Source organism: Ambystoma mexicanum, chromosome 3q (genome assembly GCF_040938575.1).
Source record: "Ambystoma mexicanum isolate Mex_15411 chromosome 3q, UKY_AmexF1_1, whole genome shotgun sequence".
NCBI lineage: Eukaryota > Metazoa > Chordata > Amphibia > Caudata > Ambystomatidae > Ambystoma > Ambystoma mexicanum.
The window spans coordinates 1,172,091,834-1,172,114,768 of record NC_090926.1 but is presented as its reverse complement, the minus strand read 5'-3'; the positions used below and the strand labels follow the sequence as shown (position 1 = coordinate 1,172,114,768).

The window sequence follows — 22,935 nt, the reverse complement described above, 5'->3', positions numbered from 1 at the left end:
GTATCTATTTTTAGTCTGCGATATGGCAGAGGTCAATCTACGCTCAATGGTGACCATGTGGCTATCTCTGTGTGGTATTGCATCAAACAGCATACTCGGGTACATATATCTTGGAACCACCTCTAATTCCACATTTTTGATTGTCCATCTTATCCTACCTCTAGTTGAAGAGGTTGGGATGTAAGCAAGAATTTGTGTGTTTTTGAAGATTGACTCATTTTTATCAATATATTTTGCTAGAGCCATCAGCAATTTCTGAAGACCTATTGGGGTTTTTGATATGAGGACAAGGTCATCCGAATACAACACGGCACGTATTTCGGTGCCATTTAGCTTGGGAGAGTCGGAAGGAACGCTTTCAAAGACCTCTTTAACATGAATAAAAAAGTTAGAGGGCTGAAGCAAGGATGCATCCTTGCTTCAGCCCTCGAGGTGGATATGGCAGAGGAAAGCATTCCTTCCATGGTCAATCTAATCTGGATTGATGTGTTGGAATGTAATCCATAGATGATATCACACAAGGTAGGGGGACATTTTACCTTGAACAATTTAGATATCAGTATGACTCGTGAAACCGAATCAAATGCTGATGGTCAACAAATGAAAAATAAATCGGCTGTCTTGTCTGGTGAGCTTGGGCTTTTATAGCATTGAAGGTAAACAAATGTACTGCAGTACCCATGCCCACCACAAAACCAGTTTGGTTTGGGTCGCATTGCTGATGCACCTGAGTCCATGCATTAAAATCTTGAAGAACCAGCCATGCAAAGATCTTTCCCGGTGCATCAAGCAACGCGATGGGTCTCGAATTATTTTGCGATTACCTGTCACCCTTTTTAAAAATCGGGACTACCAATGATTTGCACCAAGAGGCAGGAATATTGCGTGTTTTAATATATCTTGAAAGATGTTGTTTAAGATGGTGGTCCAAAGACTTTGATGCGATTTAAACATTAAATTATTCAGACCATCGGGTTCTGCAACTCTCAAGTGGATGATGTTTTAATGAAATCATCTGTGATAGTTTCTGAGCAAATCGGGACCCATGGTTTTGAAGATTGCTGTACATGTTATAAATTGTCAAAGGTTGAATCCGCAAATATGCTTGAATAGTGCTGTAGCCATTGGTTCTCTGTCACACCATTGGTTTGACTGCCGCGCTGGCTATTATGTGCAGAATGATTTAATAAATCCCAAATTTGTGCTGTTTTTATTATGAGGACAAAAAGGTCTCTCCATCATGCTGAAGCATTGTCGCCTTCCGAGAACGTATCAAATTTTGATATCTACATTTTGCTGTATTCTCTTTTCTATGCAAAAGGCCCAATTCTTTGAAGTCTTTAACTTATTCTTGGAGCATGAGAGTTGTCAATCGCAGAAGGGGGGTCACTATGGTCTAGTGTCGAACAGGCAGGTCAGGATAGGTTCTTAAGTAGAAAGTCAGAGTTCCTTAGGAATACTGTTAGAACAAGTAAGTACCTTACTTTAGAGTTAGTTAAGTTCCAGGGGCTTCAGAGAAGACACCCTAGGAGGATTCTAGCAGGGGCTTGGGTGCACTGTATGAGAGGACTCCCAATCACAGAAAACATCCCAAAACTACACAGGAATCACTAGAGACTTAAGTTGATACCCAGGCCAGCACAGTACCTCAGCACAGATGATTTTGCAGCACGAGGACTTTAGGAATCTGCAGCCAAAAGCCCAGTTGTTGAATTCCTTCATCAAGCAGGTGGAAGACAAGACACTGGAAGGACTTTTGCAGCAAGGATCACAGAGAAGGCTCTAGGCAAGGTTTTCCTTTCGACTGGATGCGGTTCTGTGGATTTGACGCCTTTTTTTTTGGAGCACAGAAGAAGACAGAATATTGCTGGTCAGATGCTCTTCCTCTGCAAGGTCCAGCACTCAGGTGAGAGGGGACTTTTCGGATGGGAATCGTGCCTGTGGAGATCCAGCAGGATGCCCACAAAGTTTCGGCGATATTTGGAATTTCGAAGACCGTGCACCGCACAATGGCTTCAGGTCCCATGTTATTGGGATATTGCAGCCCGCAAGATTGCAGCATGCTTGGGATGGCTGAAAATGCAGGTCGTCTTGAGTCTAGTGGGTCTCACCAGGCTCGGGGTCGTCGTTTTCGGAGTCCCCAGGTCGATTGAAAGGAAGGGCTACAGCAGGCTCTGGTTACGCAGCAGGCTCTCCGGTCGCTGGAAATCGTTTCAGCTGAAAATTCTTCAACTTCCTCTTTTGGTTTTGGATCCAGTGGTCGACGACTACTTCAGCTTCCAGGATTGGACTTGTATGCAGGAACCCAGCCAATCAAACAGCCTTGCAACATGTGGGGGGGGGGGGTTGTCAATCCTTTCCGGATAGCCAGCCTCCCAGTTTGAAATGTAATCTCACACTCTGGCTGGAAGACGAAGGGCTGTCGAGTATTGGATTTCTCCCTCGCTTCCTTCAGACACAATGGAGCCTGGGCGGAGAGTCCACAGGACTCCCTCCGAAGATAAAAATCACACACAGGAATTTCCCGCACTGGATGTCTGGGGGAAGGAAAAAGAAAGGACAAGGAACACTAAAATTGTGAAAAAACAAGACCGGGGCCATTTTGGTAAAATGAGCAACCATGCATGCCTTTACCAGGACTGTGCAAACAGCCCACTTTAAAGGTGCACCGAATGAATGTACATTGCCACCAGCCATTAAAGGTAAGTGTGTCCTTGTAACATACATGTTACATTTAAAATGAGATACTCGGTATCTCCCCAGCACTCCACATAAGATGGGGGGTGCTGGTCTCACTTAATAAGATGTAAAAGGGATCCAAATATCCTTTCTACCCTTGGGAACTGTAGTTCTCACAAGGTTAGCCAGAGGAATTTAAAAGGGGAGCCCCTAGGGGAACCCAGCAACACTTATTGCCAAAAGGCTGTCAAAGAGGATAACTTTTAAGACACCATGGAGAGTCTTAAAAATGACACCCATGAAAAGAGTAAACGATTCTGTGAGTGTGGGATAAGGAAAAATAATCCACCAGTAAAAGCAAAATGTTCTGGGGTTGACACAGGTCAGGAAGATTTATCCTTACTATGAACATCTCACTGAATACTGGGTTCCAGGATTAGAGGCTGGATTCCCGTTGCACAGGGAGTCAACCACTGGAACCAAATCCAAAGAGAAGAGGTATGCAGCTACTTCCAGCGACCAAAGATGCCTGCTGAGTGATTTCTGCAGTGCTGACAGTTTCTTCCATGCGAAAGAGGAGCTTGGAAGGGGACAACTCATTCCTTTGGGTTGGTGGGCATAATCGGACTTGAGACGACCTGCATTTTGAGCCATCCCACGACGACCTGCGACCTTCCTGGGCTGCAAACCGCCAATACACTGGCACCTGCAAACATTGTGCAGTACATAGTATTCTAAAGATCGAATCCACCCGAAACGTTTGTGGACTCCTTCCAGATGTCCAGAGACAAGATTCCACTCCTTGAAGTCACCTCACCAGAGTGTTCGACCGAGAAAGTGAGATGAATCGACTGGGCGGGAACCATTCTTAATCTGGTATCCTGAAAAGGGCACCAAAACCAGAGAGCTGCAAGAAGCTACAAAAAATTGCTGGGAGCCTATCCACACTGCTGCTGCAAACTCCCTTCCAGTATATTTTCTTTCATCAGAAGACCAAGAATTCAGTGACTGGGTCCTGCAGCTGCTGCATCGTGAGGGCATCCGCCTGTTCTTCACTGCGGAGGTACCGTGAGACTCGAGATCATACTTTGCCACTCCAGTGTTGCTGTGTTGGTAATTTGTGCGTCTGGGTGTTCACACGTACACATTCATCCAGGCCTAACGATGGTGTGCATTCAGGGAACCTTCTACGAAGTCCCTGAACACTTGTTACCTAGTACTGGTTACAGAAGAATCCTCTGGAACTCTGACTTTTCTAAAGCTTGTGCCTTATCCTGTTCTGCCTACAACATGCCACTGATGCCCAGCGTCCCCCTCTGACTCTTAGACAATCTCATACCTAGATATGGAAGGCCTCTCTAAAGAAAGTGTTGAAAAGTGCTAACCTGCTTATTTTGGTCTTGTAACTTCATTTTATTCCTGAAACAATGTGCTACAAAGTTTACTACAAAGTTGTTTTTAATTACCTTGAATTGCATACTGTGGTTTCCAGAAGTATTGTATTGGTTTTCTGTTGTTTGCTAATTATGAATAGTACTTACCTTCTGAAGAATTCTCATTACTTGTGTATACATAAAATAAATCAAAATTTGTATAGAACGTCTAGAGTGTATCCTTGTATCATATGTATGCTAAAAGTTCTAGCCCTCTCTCCCTACTAACATAAGCCTGACTTCCATGCCATAGCTACCCTTACCTTGCGTGGTACATGCCTATACTAGAAGGAGTTCTGTATTGCTGGAAGACGAAGGGCTGTCGAGTATTGGATTTCTCCCTCGCTTCCTTCAGACACAATGGAGCCTGGGCGGAGAGTCCACAGGACTCCCTCCGAAGATAAAAATCACACACAGGAATTTCCCGCACTGGATGTCTGGGGGAAGGAAAAAGAAAGGACAAGGAACACTAAAATTGTGAAAAAACAAGACCGGGGCCATTTTGGTAAAATGAGCAACCATGCATGCCTTTACCAGGACTGTGCAAACAGCCCACTTTAAAGGTGCACCGAATGAATGTACATTGCCACCAGCCATTAAAGGTAAGTGTGTCCTTGTAACATACATGTTACATTTAAAATGAGATACTCGGTATCTCCCCAGCACTCCACATAAGATGGGGGGTGCTGGTCTCACTTAATAAGATGTAAAAGGGATCCAAATATCCTTTCTACCCTTGGGAACTGTAGTTCTCACAAGGTTAGCCAGAGGAATTTAAAAGGGGAGCCCCTAGGGGAACCCAGCAACACTTATTGCCAAAAGGCTGTCAAAGAGGATAACTTTTAAGACACCATGGAGAGTCTTAAAAATGACACCCATGAAAAGAGTAAACGATTCTGTGAGTGTGGGATAAGGAAAAATAATCCACCAGTAAAAGCAAAATGTTCTGGGGTTGACACAGGTCAGGAAGATTTATCCTTACTATGAACATCTCACTGAATACTTGGTTCCAGGATTAGAGGCTGGATTCCCGTTGCACAGGGAGTCAACCACTGGAACCAAATCCAAAGAGAAGAGGTATGCAGCTACTTCCAGCGACCAAAGATGCCTGCTGAGTGATTTCTGCAGTGCTGACAGTTTCTTCCATGCGAAAGAGGAGCTTGGAAGGGGACAACTCATTCCTTTGGGTTGGTGGGCATAATCGGACTTGAGACGACCTGCATTTTGAGCCATCCCACGACGACCTGCGACCTTCCTGGGCTGCAAACCGCCAATACACTGGCACCTGCAAACATTGTGCAGTACATAGTATTCTAAAGATCGAATCCACCCGAAACGTTTGTGGACTCCTTCCAGATGTCCAGAGACAAGATTCCACTCCTTGAAGTCACCTCACCAGAGTGTTCGACCGAGAAAGTGAGATGAATCGACTGGGCGGGAACCATTCTTAATCTGGTATCCTGAAAAGGGCACCAAAACCAGAGAGCTGCAAGAAGCTACAAAAAATTGCTGGGAGCCTATCCACACTGCTGCTGCAAACTCCCTTCCAGTATATTTTCTTTCATCAGAAGACCAAGAATTCAGTGACTGGGTCCTGCAGCTGCTGCATCGTGAGGGCATCCGCCTGTTCTTCACTGCGGAGGTACCGTGAGACTCGAGATCATACTTTGCCACTCCAGTGTTGCTGTGTTGGTAATTTGTGCGTCTGGGTGTTCACACGTACACATTCATCCAGGCCTAACGATGGTGTGCATTCAGGGAACCTTCTACGAAGTCCCTGAACACTTGTTACCTAGTACTGGTTACAGAAGAATCCTCTGGAACTCTGACTTTTCTAAAGCTTGTGCCTTATCCTGTTCTGCCTACAACATGCCACTGATGCCCAGCGTCCCCCTCTGACTCTTAGACAATCTCATACCTAGATATGGAAGGCCTCTCTAAAGAAAGTGTTGAAAAGTGCTAACCTGCTTATTTTGGTCTTGTACCTTCATTTTATTCCTGAAACAATGTGCTACAAAGTTTACTACAAAGTTGTTTTTAATTACCTTGAATTGCATACTGTGGTTTCCAGAAGTATTGTATTGGTTTTCTGTTGTTTGCTAATTATGAATAGTACTTACCTTCTGAAGAATTCTCATTACTTGTGTATACATAAAATAAATCAAAATTTGTATAGAACGTCTAGAGTGTATCCTTGTATCATATGTATGCTAAAAGTTCTAGCCCTCTCTCCCTACTAACATAAGCCTGACTTCCATGCCATAGCTACCCTTACCTTGCGTGGTACATGCCTATACTAGAAGGAGTTCTGTATTGCCAATTCTAGAGTTTTATCAAGTACTATATAGGTGAACTTTAGAAAATCTCCCTAACTTTTGTATCTTTGCCCTTTAGTGCATGTATCAATCAAATGAGTTCATCAATGGAATTCTCATAACTGCAAATCAAACACATTTGCCAGAGTACAGTTTAATCAAGAGTCATTTCATGTTTTTCCCTGGGCAGTCTTTGACCATCACAATATTTAAGAAATGACTTATATTTAAGAAATGACTTAAGTCTAATTTGGCAGTTTTGTTCTCCCTGTGAATGTGTTGCTTTTATAATACTTTTATTGATTGCTTATTAGGTCTATTTGTTACTTCTGAAATTTCTGCAAGACCTCTTTGAAAGGACACTTGTTTTATCAATCTAATGTTCCCTTAATGCAAAGTCTACTTTTAGGGAGGAGTAATGTTGCCTTTGTATATCACTAATTGAACATTATATTTTTTACTTAGGAAAGAATCAACCAGGTCTTAAAAGATTTGGAAGACGATCAAGTATCAGTTGTGAAGTTAGGTGATGCCAGTATTGCAGCTCCTTTTACGTCAAAGCTTTCATCTATACAATGCAGTGAGTACAATTTCGTGCGCATAAATAGCAGTAGGTATTAATTTGATTTGACATCAGTCAGGCTGTGATAAGCCAGGCTTTAACATTCCATATGTTCTGGCTAGGATGGAAGCATGGTACCTATTTTTACATCAATCTTCAATGCACATGAACTTGTTCATCAGATTTTTTGTTTGATTTGCATGAATAGCTGCAATTCACTTAGAAACAATGGTGTGCAATATTATCCCCACGCAAATGGTCACCATGTCGCCAGGTAAAAGGCTTGGCGACATAATGTATGGTGACCATTTGTTATGGGAGCAGGGCAGTACCCCGCTCACCTTGGCGGGGGCAGGGAGGAATTAAAAACGAGTTGCAGGGGTGTCCCACGCAGGTTCAGAGTGGTAACGTTGCCGCAAACCGCAGCCTTTTTGCAGCAACCTTTTTGCCATACAGCCTTTTTGTGGGGACATTAGCACATGGAATCGAAACATAGGTAGGACAGTCATACTTCATTCTCAGTACCCATTCTCTACATGCGCTACTCTAAGACACATTGCACAACACCGCTGCCATTAGAATGCTGCTTTCCCCTCAATACAAAATTAGGTATAGCTGCACACAACGGTTCTCCTGCTCTCACATGCTCTCCAGATTGCCTCTCATTGCAGTCTGCAAGAGAAATCCAGGACCTTCCCACATACTTACCAAAAGAGACTGGCCAGGGGACTCGCGAAAGCTGTTGCCCGCAAAGTGAGGACCATGGGTAGCGATTGAGAAAACAGACAGGTGAGCAGCGAGGGAACCAATTATCTGTGCAGACATTCACTATCTTGGAAGAGTCTGATCCCTAGATGGTGATCCATTTTAAGCTTCCAGTTCATGGAGGTATGGTTCCAGGGGCATGTACTATTGTTTGAGAGGATATATGCAAGACACACCAAGGTGCTTCTAAAATGCTTAGGAAAGGAGGTGGTTATTGCCCATGCTGGCGAATCACAAGTTCCCTTGAGACTACCAAATACTGAGCACCAATCCCCAGACAGAGAGCCTTTAACAATTGTCACTGTCTGATAAAAAGCATAAGAGCCAAGCAAGTAGTGTGGATGGAAGGGTGGTGTTCTGAGTGGAGGTACAGGGTAGAAAAGCATGAGAGAACAGTGGGATGGGGGACATGGGTCGGAGAAGGACATTTGCATCAAGAGGTGGCTTGAGGGAGTGGCAGGAGAAAGTCTGTTAGCATACTCAAGCAGTTGAACCAGAAGACTGCCAGACCAGTCGAGTCCATTAGCACCACAAGCCTTAAAGTGTGCTGGAGATCATTAAAAGGACCCCTGTGGTGACTGTGAAGAACTGAAAATGATGATACAGCCGTGCCTGTGGAATTTACTAGATTTGGAATTCTGGGCTCTTAGGACAGCCACGTCTATATAGATTAGGATACAATAATACCTTGCAGTTCTTTGTACCCTTGAAATCCCATTTCACTGTTGTGTTAAAAAAAACCTATTACATTTTAACTTCCTCCAAAGAGTTCCCTTTTTTCAACCACTGTGGTTTATAAGAATAAACCAAGGCAAAAGCAACCTTTCATTGATCTTGCCACCTGTGACGACTGCTACAATATGTCCTATAATTTCAGACTAATGCCATGTGGGAAACTTCTCCTGAGGATCCGCTCTGCTCCTTGTGGCACAACTTACCACTCAAAATCTAGACTACATGTGTGTGTAACCGCGACTCTTGCTTGCTTCCTCCCACCTTAATATGACTAGAATTCTGAACCTAAAATCATTCCATCATCCCCCCAATGTCAACCACGCCCTCCATGTAGCTACACCATAGTTATGGTCACACATCTTTGTTTAAATGTATTATCAAGGCTTTTCTAGTTAAGGTTACATGGTAAGTTTCTATCGCAAAATGGAAAAATACTTTCCCTATAACTTCACCAAATTCGACAGGCTAATTACTAACAGATTGTGCGTGCCAATCCATGCATTCAATCAAAAATAAGTTGGAAAAACATTCACTTTATTTTTTATTTTTCTCCCTTAATACGGAAATCTCCATAGGGAAAACATGTTTAGAATCCAATTTCTTAATATTGGATGGTTTCATTTTTGCGGTTTTCGGGTGCACTTTTACCATGAAATATTTTATGCTTCTAATATTTTGAAAGCTATATCAACCAGACATGATATTGAAATGTAAAAAAGGAATGTATTCCTACCTATTTTTGACATCTTCTGATTGCTTGTAATTTGTAATATTTTGAACAAAGCGCAAGCATACGAATAAGCATCACTCTTATAAAGTGTAATATTATTATTAAGTACAAGCCGATGAATAGGCACGAACAAGCATACAAATAAGCAGTACACACTTAATGTAAAGTGTATTATGAAAAGCAGATCACGCCTAATGTCCTATGGAAGCATATGCAGGTTACCTAAAAATAGGACATTGTCTTTGCGAAGTGTGATGTATTACCTGATTGAATGTAATGCTCTCTAAATCAGAAGACTACTTAACACTTAAAAAAACGGTAACTAATGTTAACCCCTTAACTGCCCTGGGTATTTCCCCCCCAAGTGCCAAGGCCTTTTTTGGTGATGTCGGTATGTCGCCATTCAATCCCTTGTAATTCTTTTTACATGAGATATCTCGACCAAATTTGGCCTGATTTTTCGCACATGTAGGCGGTCGTAACGCCACCCAGGAATTCTAGTTTCCTGTAGGGAAGGGGGGGGGGTTGAGAAATTAACCAAAAAGGGGGGGACATTTTGTGTTTTTTCAGAAAATGCCAATAAAATGGTGTACTAAGAAGCCTGTGGTTTTTTCATTGTAAGAGCTAGGAACAAATAGTTTGCTGTTCTGAATCCCCCATTTTCCCGGCTTTCAAGAACAGGTTGAGTGGAAACGAAACAAACTTTGATAATGGTCTGAGCCGTTTTGTGAGAGGTATGCGATTTTGGCCTTTTTTCCCAATAGGAAATGCGTGGACGGAATGGAAGAAAAGGGTAGGAAAGCTGAATTGCAGGACAGAAAGGCATACATTTCTGAAAAGTAGACAAAATTCCAAGTGTTTAGGAAGGGGTGATTTGCGCAGGTCAAGTAAAATCTATGTAGGGAAAAATTGGCCTGGTAAGGCAATGGCTTCTGGCTTCCGCTACATTCCCCCAACTCTTCCAGTTAGGAAATCACACATTTTTTGTAATGTTTCACAAAACAAGCAATACCACAAGCCAAAAACAGAGCCATGGTACACAGGAGTTTTATGCTTATGGCTTAAACAGAGGTACTTGGCATGCGTAAATAAGGAAAACAAATGTGGTGAGGAAGGGAAAGCATACATTTTTTGAAAGAGCACAGGCAGATCTTTTCAAGGGAAGGTGACTTGTGCAGGTTACAAAAGTGTATAGTGCCTAAAGGAGCGACTAAATGTAGGTCACATTTGGAAAATGAAAGGGTTGTGTGACAAAGGGCAGCAGCAAATGGGTTGAAACCTTATGAAAACCATGGAAACACAACAAATGTCGTGCGTTCCCACAGGTGTCACGACAGAAACGGTACCTCACATGTGTGGGTGCACCTACCTGGGTGCAAAGGGAAAAGGCTAAATCGAGGGTAACCCCAAGTCTTCGGCAGAGCAGATTTTCAGGGATTTTGCTCATGGGGACAACCTACAGATTTGGGCCTAAGGTGTCGAAACCACCAAGGAAAACAGGGTACCCCATGCATTTCCGAAAAGAGGACACCTGTGGGAATCCAGAGATCTGACCTGTGTGAATCGGCCCTGAACCTATTACCCACAAACCCCGGCAAAGTCCAAAATGAGGCGAAAAAAAACACATCCCAGACAAAGTGAAAATTGTGGGTTTTTTTCCACCAAATGTAAAACTTTGTTGGGGATTGTGGCTAATAAATTCGGGGGCGATTCACACAAATCAGACCTCTGTGAATTCCCACGGGTGTCTTCTTTTCGTAAATGTATGTGGTTCCCTGTTTTCTTTGGTGGCTTCGACACCCTCGGGCCAATTCTGTAGGTTGTCCACATGAGCAAAATAACTCTGCCGAAAGGCTTGGGGTTACCAGCGGGTTAGCCTTTTCCGTTTGCGCGCAGGTATGTGCACCCACACATGTGAGGTACCGTTTTAATCGAGACACGTGTGGGAACGCAGCAAGGTAGGGCATGTGGTGGTGTTGGCGGCGTGTTTCAGTGGGTGGCCAGAGTGAAATGTCTGAAAATTGTGTTTTTTTTTTCCCACCAAATTTCAGAGACATTTCCCTCTGCCCACCCAACACACCGCCAGCAACACATGTCCTACCTTCCCGCGTTCCCACAGGTGTCCCAACGAAAACGGTACCTCACTTGTGTGGTTGCACCTACCTGGGCGAAAAGGGGAAAGGCTAAGCCGCTAGTTTTGGCAGAGCAGATTTTGCTCATGTGAACAACCTACAGATTTGGCTAACCTGGAGATTATCCAGGGCGCTAGGAGCAAGGCCACTAGGAGCCAACACAAGAGTAAATGGAGCAGGTGCTGTTACTGGGCAGATTCGAAGGAGATTGACCCCCCCCCCCCCGCAAACGTGCATACTGGACGATGTGCTCTTTCTCAGCATACCTTGCCCACTCTGGCGTGCAGGTGGACACATGTCACACCTATCTGGCAGCCATAGGGGCCTACAGTAATTCGGAGGAAGAGGTCTTCTCTTCCAACCTGATAGTCAAACATCTAACGGGCTTGTCCAGGCTTTACCCGCCCATCAAGAAGCCACATCCTGTGTGGTACCTCAATGTGGTGTTGGGCGCCTTGGGTGCAAACCCTTCGAGCCACGCGTCTGCGGACATCGGGCTGGTCACCATGACCACTCTGCTAGTAGGACTCCAGTCTGCTCGCAGAGTCAGCGAGATCCAGGCTCTTGTGGCTTCAGAACCCTATACCACTTTCCACAGGGATGAGGTGGTCCAGCAGTGTTCCTACCTAAGGTACCCTCTGCTTTCCATCTGAACGAGGAAATAGTCTTTCCTACTTTCTTCGCTGACCCCAAGGATGAGGCTGAGAGTCTCGCACTGTCTGGATGTCGGATGCGCTCTGAAATTCTATCTGGATAGGAGCAAGGGCTTCCGCAAGTCAGTCACACTTTTTGTCACTTTGGGGGCTCCAGACCCGGTTATCAGGCATCCAATGCTTCCATCACAAGGTGGGTGGTTGCGGCCATCAAGGAGGCCTATGAGGGGCAGTGCAAACCGCTGCCAGCCAACATCCATGCTCACGCGGTCAGAGCCAAGGCCACAGCCATCGCATTCCAGCGGCAGGTTCTGTGGCAGGTCATAAGCAGGGCAGCTACATGGGCCACCCCCTCAGCTTTCTGTAAGCATTACTGTTTGGACGCCGGCTCGAAGTCAGATGCGCCTTCGGACAGGTGGTTCAGAGGAACTTGTTTGCTTAAGGAGGGTCTCCTCTCCACCCTGGGGCTACATTCACTTGTAATCGGCCAGACAGTATGGAGGAAATGGGACGGGACGTAATAATAATTAAGTTACTCACCGTAGTAACTAATGTACTCTTAATCCCCTTTCCTCCATACTTCCCACCATCCTTCCCCCTAATAATACTGGTGTCATTAGGCAATGATAAATATTGACACGTCAATGGGGACTGAGGAGTGGCGCTGGTGGGCGGAGTCAGAGTAGCGCATGCTCCCATGGCCACACCCCTGTGTGCCTGTATTTAAAGGAGAAATGAGGTTTTTCTGGTGAAAAAGGTTCCGTCTCTCATCCCTAAGAAGGGAGGCCCATACAGTATGGAGGAAAGGGGACTAAGTGTACATTCGTCACTACGTTGAGTAACTTGTAATTTCCAAGGCGACTGCTAAATCTTTGGTGCTAACAGTATAACATTCTTTTGCACAGCTGTCGTCTCGGGGGGGGGGGATTGGTGGGGGACGATTTCTGTCCCTTTCCTGCCTTTGCCCACAGCGGCCTTGGTGAGGCGGCTGTCCATGTGGCACTCCAGGGCACCAAACCTCAGTGACTGGCTTCGCCATGTGTCACCACTGGAGGTCGGGGTGGAGGGGCTTTTCTTATTCAGCCCGGAAAAGTCTCTTAAGACAACGTCCACCGCTTGGGCCTTACAGGTCATTCAGCAGGGATATTGCCTTCCTTTCTTTCTGCACCATCTGTATAACGGCGCTCTGGCCACTCTATCTCTAGGCCCCATTCTTCTGTCAAAGTGTGATCAAGCTAGTTCCATGTTCGGAACAAGGGAGGGGTAGCACTCCACCTATTTCTGGTGCCAAAGGAGGAGGGCATGCTCCCCATTCTGGAACTGTGGCTGCTGAACTTATTCCTCGACCTGCAGGTCTGGTTGGTTTCCCTGGACCTTCAGGATGCCTACTTCCATGATCTGATTCATCGAAAGCACAGGAAGTACCAGAGGTTTGTGGTGGGTCAACACCTGTTCAAGGTCCTGCCATATGGGCTTTCTTCGGCTCCCAGGGTTTTCACCATGCTGCCAGCAGTGGTGACGGCTCGTCTCCATAGCAAGGGCATTCATGGCTTTCCCTGCCTCGAAGACTGGTCTCGTTTAAGCCCACTCTCAAAATCTAGTGTCCCAGAGAGACGAGTGACGAACATCCTTCAGATGGTCGAACTGAAATCACCGGCCTTGGTCTTCCTGCGCCTTCCGGGCCTCATTGCCTCCTGTATCCCAGTGGTGCCAGAGGCGTTGTGGCGCACAGTTGCCAATGGTTGCATATTCAGGGTCACATGTCAGACCTTTTGCCAGCCTTGGATCAGGTGATTCAGGCTCTTGCGTGCGAGACAACTTGCTGTCAGACTGAACACTGAGCAGACAGTGGTCTCCCACCGACTCTTGGCAACACATCACCTTGCTGGAGCTTACTGGAGCGGAGGGCAATCAGGCTGGCCCTGATTGCTTTCCTCCCTTCTGTGAAACGCAAGACTGTGTTCATCCAGGCGGACAACACAGTGGTCCTGCATTAGATCAACCAACAAGTGGTGCTGGGTCCTTTCCTCTGTGCAGAGAAGCAATGCAACTGTGGTTCTGGTGTCTGGAGAACTCTCTCTGGCAGCGGCTCATTTGGCCGGATGAGAGACTGTCGGAGCGGACGCCTTAAACAGACTGACTTTGTCCTCGGAGCTCTGTCAGGAAGTTCTAGAGGAGATCTTATCCTTTTCGGGAACTCCTCAAATTGACCTCTTCGCCTTGCAGTGTCAAAAGGAAGTGCAAGTTGTTTTGCTCCAGGGGAGTTCCTAGTGCTTCGAGTGGAGTTCCAATCTCCTGTATGCGTTCCATCGCTCCCTGCCAATCCACTGGTTCTCAGAAGATTGTGCCTTTTCAGAACCACAATGATCCTGAACTCCCCAGACTTGGCCTGGAAAACGTGGTATCTGGAGTTGCTGGACATGTTAGTTTGCTCTCTTTGATGCCTTCTGAGTATTCGATTTGCTCTCCCATTCAGAGGGACGGGTCTACCACCCGAATCTCAGCAGCCTGAACTTTCATGTTTGGCTCCTGAGAGGCTGAGATACAAGGAGTGTGACTTGTCGGAGGATGTCCTCGGTGTGCTCTTTCTGCTCAGAGGTCTATTACGACATCCATTGCTGTCTTATAAGGGTGCAGAGAGAAGGCTTGTCTTGGACACAATGTTAACGTGTTTTTGGGTATAGACCTTTATTAATGAAGAAAGGGTTGGAAAAAAGTCGGCCTATCCTTAAAGCTAAGGTTTCCCTCCCTCAAAGAAAACTAGCGAAGCTGTCAATGTCCGAGTCAGTCTGCATTATTCCTCGAGGCTCCGGTTGTGTTCGGGTGAATGGCGAGGAGTGCAGCAGTTCTACAGGTGTTGATTTCGGTCCGACTGCGCGTCCTTCCTCAAAAGCGGTTCGCCAGAGCCTGGGGATGCCTGAAGGTATGTCTCGACAGCAGCCCGATTAGCGCTGCCAATTTGGACCATGTTTGCGCTCTCCTTCCCTTTGTTTCATGGCTCCCGTCATGGCTTCTCTGCCCTCTCGGTTCATGGATCCCACTGTTCCTACACTGAGTATCGTCTCTCGGCTGAGTTCCATTTGAACTCCTGCGCTTATGCACTTGTTCTGGCAAATTACATCTTGTGAGAAGATGCACCGCTCAGTCGGCTTCTCCCGAGTGATCCTCTGATGCCATCTTCACAGTACTCATGCCACCTGCAGTCTGCGATCCCTGCGGTATCGGCTCCTTCCACTAACGTGGGTTGGAGCTGACAATGCAGGGTGCTTTTCATGTGTTTTTTGTTTGTTTTTGTTTTGTTTTTTTACTTGTCCCACGCTTTTCAAAATGGTAAGTGGGGGACACCCCCGCAACCCCTGACCCCTGTTACTGTGCCCAGGTAGAGCGGGGGACACCCCCCTGTAACCTCCACTTTGCTTGGGCGCAGTAAATGTTGCCCTCGTGTGCGCCTTTAAAGTCAGTGACTGCAGGGGTGCACAAATGAGGGCGACATTTTGGTACAATACCCTTTCAGGTATATTAACGTGACTGATCTGGCAACAGAACACTTTTGCTCTACTTTGAAAGGGGGAAGGAGGATTTGGGGAAGGGGTTAAATGTATTAGGGTGGGGGTATACCACGTTCCCTAATCGGGGGAAATCTTGTTCTCAGGAGGTAACGCCCTGGCCTCATGGGATAGGTCTCTCCCTGGAGAAGAAGGGACTGCATCCTCCAATTCGTCACAACCTGTATGTGGCATACATTTTGGATTGGTGCCGGGAGAGGTACCTGGATCCTTTATCGGGTCCTCCATCCCCTGTGTTGGATTTTCTGCTGTCTTTGGCCCAGGTGGGCGTGCAGATTGGCATTGTAAAGGGGCACCTTTCAGAAGTGAAGAGGTCCCTGGAACAGGGCTAGTACCACTGTTGCTATGGAAAAGGGGTGGAACTGAGGTCACTGGGCACGGCTGCGCTATATGTACTTGCCCTGGCGTTCTATCCAGCGTGGCGGAATGGTGTTGAGAGAATAGCTGTGCTGGAATAGGGATATCAAGGATGAGGAATCTGTGGGAGGAACATAAATCGGAGAAGTAATTTGTTAAATCTATTGTATGTTTAATATCTATTGTGTAATGTAAGACCGGTGGTCCCAAACAGAGATATTTAGATTAGCCCGAAGGGTGGGACAGCCAAAAAATAGATACGTTTTTCAACATTTTTGTCACACATGCCCACTTTACTAGGATTTTTTAAATTGCATGAGCCAAAATTGTGATAAGTTATTAAAAAAAAGTTATATTGTTTACTTGTGAAGAACACTCTTATTTGAATAAGCGGAACATGTGTAATGTGTAATATTATGGATCATCTATCCATCGGTAAATACATATTAAAAAATGGTACACAGATTAATCCACTAAAGGGATGTGTTCTTCCCTCCTCCCCCAATAAGCAAAATGCTACAGCAAATTGGTCCATAGTAAGCATATTAAGGTTCCATTCCTGGCTGCTGTAACATGTTTATTTAGCCTGTTGTCATACCCAGAGTGCCTTGCCTGCAGGACATTGGAAGGGGACAAGGTTTTTGAGTCCTAGCAAAATCCAAGCTTGTGAGACCCCTCTGTCGACTGAAGATCTCGTCTGTGCTACTGTGCCTTTGTCCCCTTTCTCTACCTACTTTAAGGGGTCTCCAGTAATCCACGCAATAGCAAAGTGGCCATTCTAATGACAGGAAGGACTACACCTGTTTCCAGGTAAACACCCAGCGAGTGTCCCTTTTTCCTGGAAAGGTATCAAAGAATGCTTTGTGGACTGACCCAACATGATTGTGAAGGGTACCCCCAGCCAAGGCGGCATAATGCACACCAGGCCCTGTGATGAACAAGTCCCTGTCCACCAAGCTGATAATGAATTAAATCAAATGCTCAATAGCCAGACATGGATTATGTTTAGATATTAATCTGCTGCCATGCTTTTGGGGTGCACTATTATATTTTGAATTTGTGGTGCAGAAGTTAAAAAAGCCACCTCTGCCTGTTTGAGCGTGTTCCAGCAGCTGTTCAAGAACGCACGTGTGATCTTTGAACCTCCCATGTTGCCACTGCAGGGTAACTGCTGAGAATGTCAGCAGACTGTCAAAGCAAGGTGCATTATTGAAAAATTATTTTGCTTTTGTTTTTGGACCTGTTCTGACTTTTTGTGGGGAGGTAAAGCCTCCATCTTCCCTACCCCTGACTTTTGCTTATTTGTTGTGGGGAAACTTATCAGTCCAGCATTCAGTACTGGGAAACTGTTTCCCATTTTACCTTTTGCATTATGGGTCTTTTTAACCTTGCACACAGCAGCTTAATATGCAGTACAATGGAGACACTTCTGTATCACCCTATCTTTCTACATGTAGGATTTCTTGATTCAACAGATACTTTTCTCAAGCGTGGGATCTTTCATGGATTCCCATGCTCATGAATATTCCCAATCAGGGTGGGAATCATGAGTAATATTAAAGGAGTTCAGCTTTAAAGCTTAAGCTGTGTGTCAATTGTATAGCCTGTTGCTCTCACTTTGGGTCATACTGCTCCAGCCAATGTCATCAGTTCTCCTTAGCTCGACCCCTGGAGTCCCTCTTCATATATTTTACTGTAACATTCATCTTGAGAGTCTTCTCTGCTGGGAGCTTGACATTAAAGGGGGTCATGCCACCTGTGTTCTAGCCAAGTTTACATGCACCTTATGGGAGGTGGCTGCTCAGCATGTCCCAGAGGGTGAGAGAGGAGACATTTTGAGCATTAAAGATGGAAAAGACACCGTCAATCTCTGCAGTTGGATTTGGATACAGCTGACTGCTGGGTGCTCTATGGCTGCTGGTATAGTTCTTAGGCGATTCGCCGAGCGAAGAAAATGTTTGCCCCCGACGTTCATTCCAGACTTTTCGATATGCTGTTTGAGGGGTCACGGTTATTGGATCGAAGGCTGACTAGAGCCTTGAGAAACTGCAATCCTCTAAGGTAGCTGCTAAATAGAAGTATGGCGATTAGACAACCTCAGTAAGGTCATTCTAATCCATCTTCTTCTCAAGGACGGAGGAACCGTTCTTTTCGGTTCTACTACTCTGTTGAAGAATAAGAGGTCAGTTTGCCCGGAGGAACAGCCTTGCGGCTCTCGGACGTACAGAGATGCCGCTACACCATTTAAGGACTTGAGCTGCACAACTCTGGTAGGGTCAGATTAACCCAGCACCTGGAAGTGTGGCAAAGTATTACTTCCGATGCCTGCGTGCTTAAAACAGTTGGCCACGGGTACTGCCTCCCTTTTCTGAAAAGACCTCTGAACTGTCCCCCAAGAGGCCTGTCCTTGAAAGTACCAGATCCGTTCTAACCCTGTTGGAGAAAGTTGCAATCAAACAGGTACCTGCAACGAAAAGAAATCAAGGCTGTGGTACACTCCTTATTTTCTGATTCCAAAAAAGGGAGGGGTAGGGGAAGAGTTGCGACCCATTTTGAACTGGAGATGCTTGAACAAGTTTCTCAGGAAGGACAAGTTCAAGATGGTCCCTCTCACAGATCCTCCAGACCCTTCAGATCCTGGATTGGATGGTGTCATAGGATCTTCAGTATACTTCTTTCAATGTGCCTATCCATCACAAGCACAGGAAGGATCTAAGATTCGCCATTGGCAGTTCTCATTATCAGTTTGTAGTACTGCCTTTTGGGCTGACCTCTGCCCCAAGGGTCTTCACCAAACTGATGGTGGTTGCAGCACATCGAAGGAGGGAAAGGATTCACATCTATCCCTACGTGGACGACTGGCTGTTCAGAGCTTGTTCTCCCAAACAGGCTCTCGGACATTTAAACAGCATCTGCTACTCTCGCCACAAGCTGGGCTGCTCACTCAATTTCAGGAAAGTCCCATATGACACCTTCCCAGAAGCTGCAATGCATTGGGGCGGTCCTGGACTCTTCCTCGGGGAAAGCTTCGCCACCCAAGGCACGAGCTCTTCACATATCACAGATGATAAACTTCAGAGTGCCCCAAGTCTTCCAACCTTCGATTTCCTGAGGTTGCGTGGTTTCTCATGGCATCCTGGATTTTTCTGGTGCCAGAGGCCCATCTGAGGATGAGATCCCTTCGGTGGGCCCGCAGAACTCCGTGGTCGCAGTTATCAGTAGGATGGCGGATCTGGTCCCGATCCCGAGCAAGGTCATGCAGGATCTCCTGTGGGGGGCCTGAAAGGGGAACCTTTTGGCAACCATGGCCAGAGATTCAGTGATTACGGACACCTGTCTCTCAGGTTGGAGGAAGGGGGGTGGGACACACCAACGCTCTATCAGCAGATGTTGGTCTCCGGCTGAGTCTAATCTGCATATCAACCTTTTGGAGCTGAGGGGAATCAGACTAGCGATGGTGGCCTTTCTGCTCTCTGTACAGGGGAAGAACGTCCTGATAATGACGGACAACACAGTGGCCATGCATTACCTCAACAAGAGAGGTGGTGTAGGGTCGCTACCACTTTGCAGAGAGGCAATGCAGCTCGGTTTCTGGGCACTTCACAAAGGAATCTCTCTATGTGCAGTTCACCTGGCCAGAGAGGAAAACATAGCGGTGGACGCACTGAGCAGGCAAAGCCCAGTCTCTCACGAGTGGAAACTAGCTCAGGAAGTCCGAGAGAGATTCTCCCTTTGGGGAACACCTCAGGTGGATCTGTTTGTGTCCAGTGTCAACAGTAAGTGCAAACTATTCTGCTCCACGGAATTTCCTCAGAGAGGAGCTTTAGGAGATGCATTCGTAGTGGACTGGGAATTTCCACTTCTGAAGGAGTTTCCACCAGTCCCCATCATTCCTCATGTTCCCAGGAGGTTGAGAAAGTTCTTGAAATCCATGATCCTGATTGCTCCCGATTGTGCCAGGAGGACGTGTTACCTGGAACTTCTGGAAATGCCCATATGCCCTTCAATTAGTCTTCCCCCATAGAGAGGAAGGTTGCATTTTTTTTAAAGTATTTTATTGAGTTTTTAACAACATCAACAAAACCAATTAGTATCATCAATGCATCATTTGTAATAGCTTGTGTGTCCCCACTCCCTCCCAAGACCACAGTTTGTTCTACAGTTCAGCCTTCACCAGATGCCCATCACGGGTTGCTTGCTTCGTCTGTGGAAGCATCTACCTCTCCTGGGTTGAATAACGACACCGTGAGCGCCACCCATTGGTGTAGGTCTTCACTGGTATCTAGCTTCTGTTCTTGCAGTGCATTCTCCCATGCCCCAGCTTCCGCCGTCATCCACTTTCGGAGTCTTCCCACCACAGTGCCACACTTGGGTTTTTGAGGCATTTCCAACCCACAGCTGTGCGTCTTTTTGCTAGAATGTACATCAAGTCCCTGAGCTTGTTCAGGGTTTTGTAATATCTGCCCAGGATGCATGCCTTTGGTGACTGTACGTCTAGAACAATGTCTGCCTCAGCCACCTTTGCAGCGATTTGTGACCAAAAGGATTGGATTGCCCGACATCCCCAAAACATGTTTGTCATCCCCGCTCGGGGGTCGTTGCATTTTGGGCATTCTTTGACACCCGTTCCCCTGAACTTAGAGATGACCTCTGGTGTAAGATACGTTCTGTTAGTGATGTAGAACTGTGCAAGTTGCAATCAGGCGTTTCTGGATATCTTTTTGTAATGGTGGGCTATGGATCCCCATTCATTGTCCTCAACTTCTAGGCCTAGCTCCTACTCCCATTTCCCTTTACTCTTAAGGTCTTGTTTAGTTATGCTGTCTAACAATGTTTCGTAGAGCCTCGAGGTTTCGTGACCTCCCTCGGCTGCATATTTTCTATGGTCTTGTGTCCTGTTTCTAGGTTCTCGACCTCTGGCCATCGGTCCTTGAGCCTTCTTACCACTGCGCCATGGAGTAGGAACGGCCCAGATGGAAGTCCCGAGGTGGTTCCCATGTGTTATCTGTTTTTGTCCCCCGGGTCTATTTGTCATAATGGCAGCAATAGGGATCTGAGGGGAATATGGGTCGTTTATCTTCGCTATCTTGCAGGCTCGTTTCCAAACCTGGATCCCTAGTTTCACCAAATATGGGCTGTTGCGTTGCGCCTGCAGGGATCCAGAATAGGTCTCTTAGTAGCATGTGGGGGATAGCCGGTTGTAGGAGTCTGGTGTCAGTTGTGGTTTCATCAGCCATCCTTTGCACTATGTGTTTCAGTTGGCCTGCTAAGTAATATAGTTCGAAGTTGGGGATTTTCAGGCCTCTGTCGTAGGGTCTCTGTAGCACTTCTAGCACTTCTGTCTTCATCCCTGCCAGAGGAATTGTCTGCAAAGTTTGTTTAAATCTTTGAAGAACTGTGGGGGGATGTTGAATGGGATGTTGAAGTAGTGTAGGAGTCTGGGCAGCGCCACTATTTTAAGAAGCCCAGCCCTTCCTGCCACAGAGATTGGGAGTTTACCCTAGAAGTCCATTGATTTTTCTAGGCTTTCTTTCGCTCTTAGTGTTCAGGGTGTGTTCAACCTTGGGGTCTCGGTGGATGGTAATTCCCAAATATTTGAAAGAGGCGGTTTCCCACCGAAAGGCCATAGTAGGGAGGCTTTCTTCGCTGGCCTCACTTAGGGATGCCAGGGGGAAGAGGCATGACTTTTCGTGATTGATTTGGATGCCCGTGTATCTATGGAACTCGTCTAGCGTTTCCAGAATGTATGTCAATGTGTTCTGGGTTGTTTAGATGTATGATATGATCGTTTATTTATATAGCGCCTATACACAATGTGTTTCAAAGCGCTTCAAGGCAAGGGAGGAAACAAGGGAAAATACCACATTCTTACAGGCCATGAACAGTAAGGATGGGAAATTAACTATCGTACTCGGCCTGACGACATTTCACATAGCGCAAGAGCTAAGACATAGATAAGGAAGGGAGGGGGAGAGTGGGAAGGAAATGGAAACAGACAGGCGACTACCGTACTAGGCCTGACGACATTTCTGGTAGAGCCGGAGAAAAAGAAAAGGTGAGGGAGAGGGGTGCAGAAAGGGAGGGGAGGAACAAAACAAGCGACTATCATACTAGGCCTGACGACATTTCAGATAGTGCTGGAGGGTTGGTGGGGAGGAAATAAACAGTAATGGGTGGGTGGAGGAAACAGACGAGGTTGCTATCATATTAGGTCCAGGGACAATTCTGATAGAGTAAGTGCATAGAAGAAAGTAAGGGGAGGAGATAGGAAAAGGGAGAAGGGAAAGGAGGAGAGAAAAGAGAGTAAGCAGTCAAAAAGAGTGAAGAAGCAAGAGTGGAGAGCGAATACAATTGCAGAAGTCGGTAGTGACACATAATGTTGCAAGCCAGAATACAAGATGAAGATGGGAACAGCATGATTCAGGGCCACCATGAGTACAAGATGCAAAGGAAGTCCAGCATGAGAGTTGAGAAAGAGTGACGCATCGTGAATGAAGTGCATAAAAGTCAGATCCAGCATTGGCCACAAGACCGTGATGGTGAAGGAAGGCACGAGGTGGGCGAGGCTTGCTAAGTGGTGAAAGAGCAGCAGGCAGGAAGGTACCAGATGGGCGGGGCTTAGGCCAGGTGACCTAGATCCACTTGCACCTTCTCCCCATCTGCAAAGGAAAAGAAGCTGGAGGGCTCCTTAAGTAGGGAAACAGAGCGGCAAGTAGGAAGGCACTAGGTGGGCGTGGCTTGCTAAGTGGTGAAAGAGCGGCAGGCAGGAAGGTACCAGGTGGGCGGGGCTTAGGCCAGGTGACCTAAATCCACTTGCACCTGCTCCCCATCTGCAAAGGAAAAAACGGAAGATAAAAGGTACCTATAGGAGTAAAAGGTAGTATAGGTAATATAGGTATAGTAAAAGGTAGATATAGGAGTGTGTCGTCGGCATACATTGAGACCAGGTGGGTCACACCGTCCATCACTATGCCCCCGTCGCCGTACTGAGTATGTGGGGTCAGTGTA

General features: G+C 46.3%; 1 protein-coding gene across 1 annotated transcript in view; it reads left to right on the top strand.

The window, feature by feature from the left end:
* ATP13A1 (ATPase 13A1) overlaps positions 1-22,935 on the top strand; it is a 547,512-nt gene that overhangs the window by 405,993 nt on the left and 118,584 nt on the right. Inside the window, exon 21 of the mRNA XM_069604021.1 lies at positions 6,893-7,007. Within this exon, the coding sequence (XP_069460122.1) occupies positions 6,893-7,007 (115 nt within the window). The remainder of the gene's footprint in view (positions 1-6,892; positions 7,008-22,935) is intronic.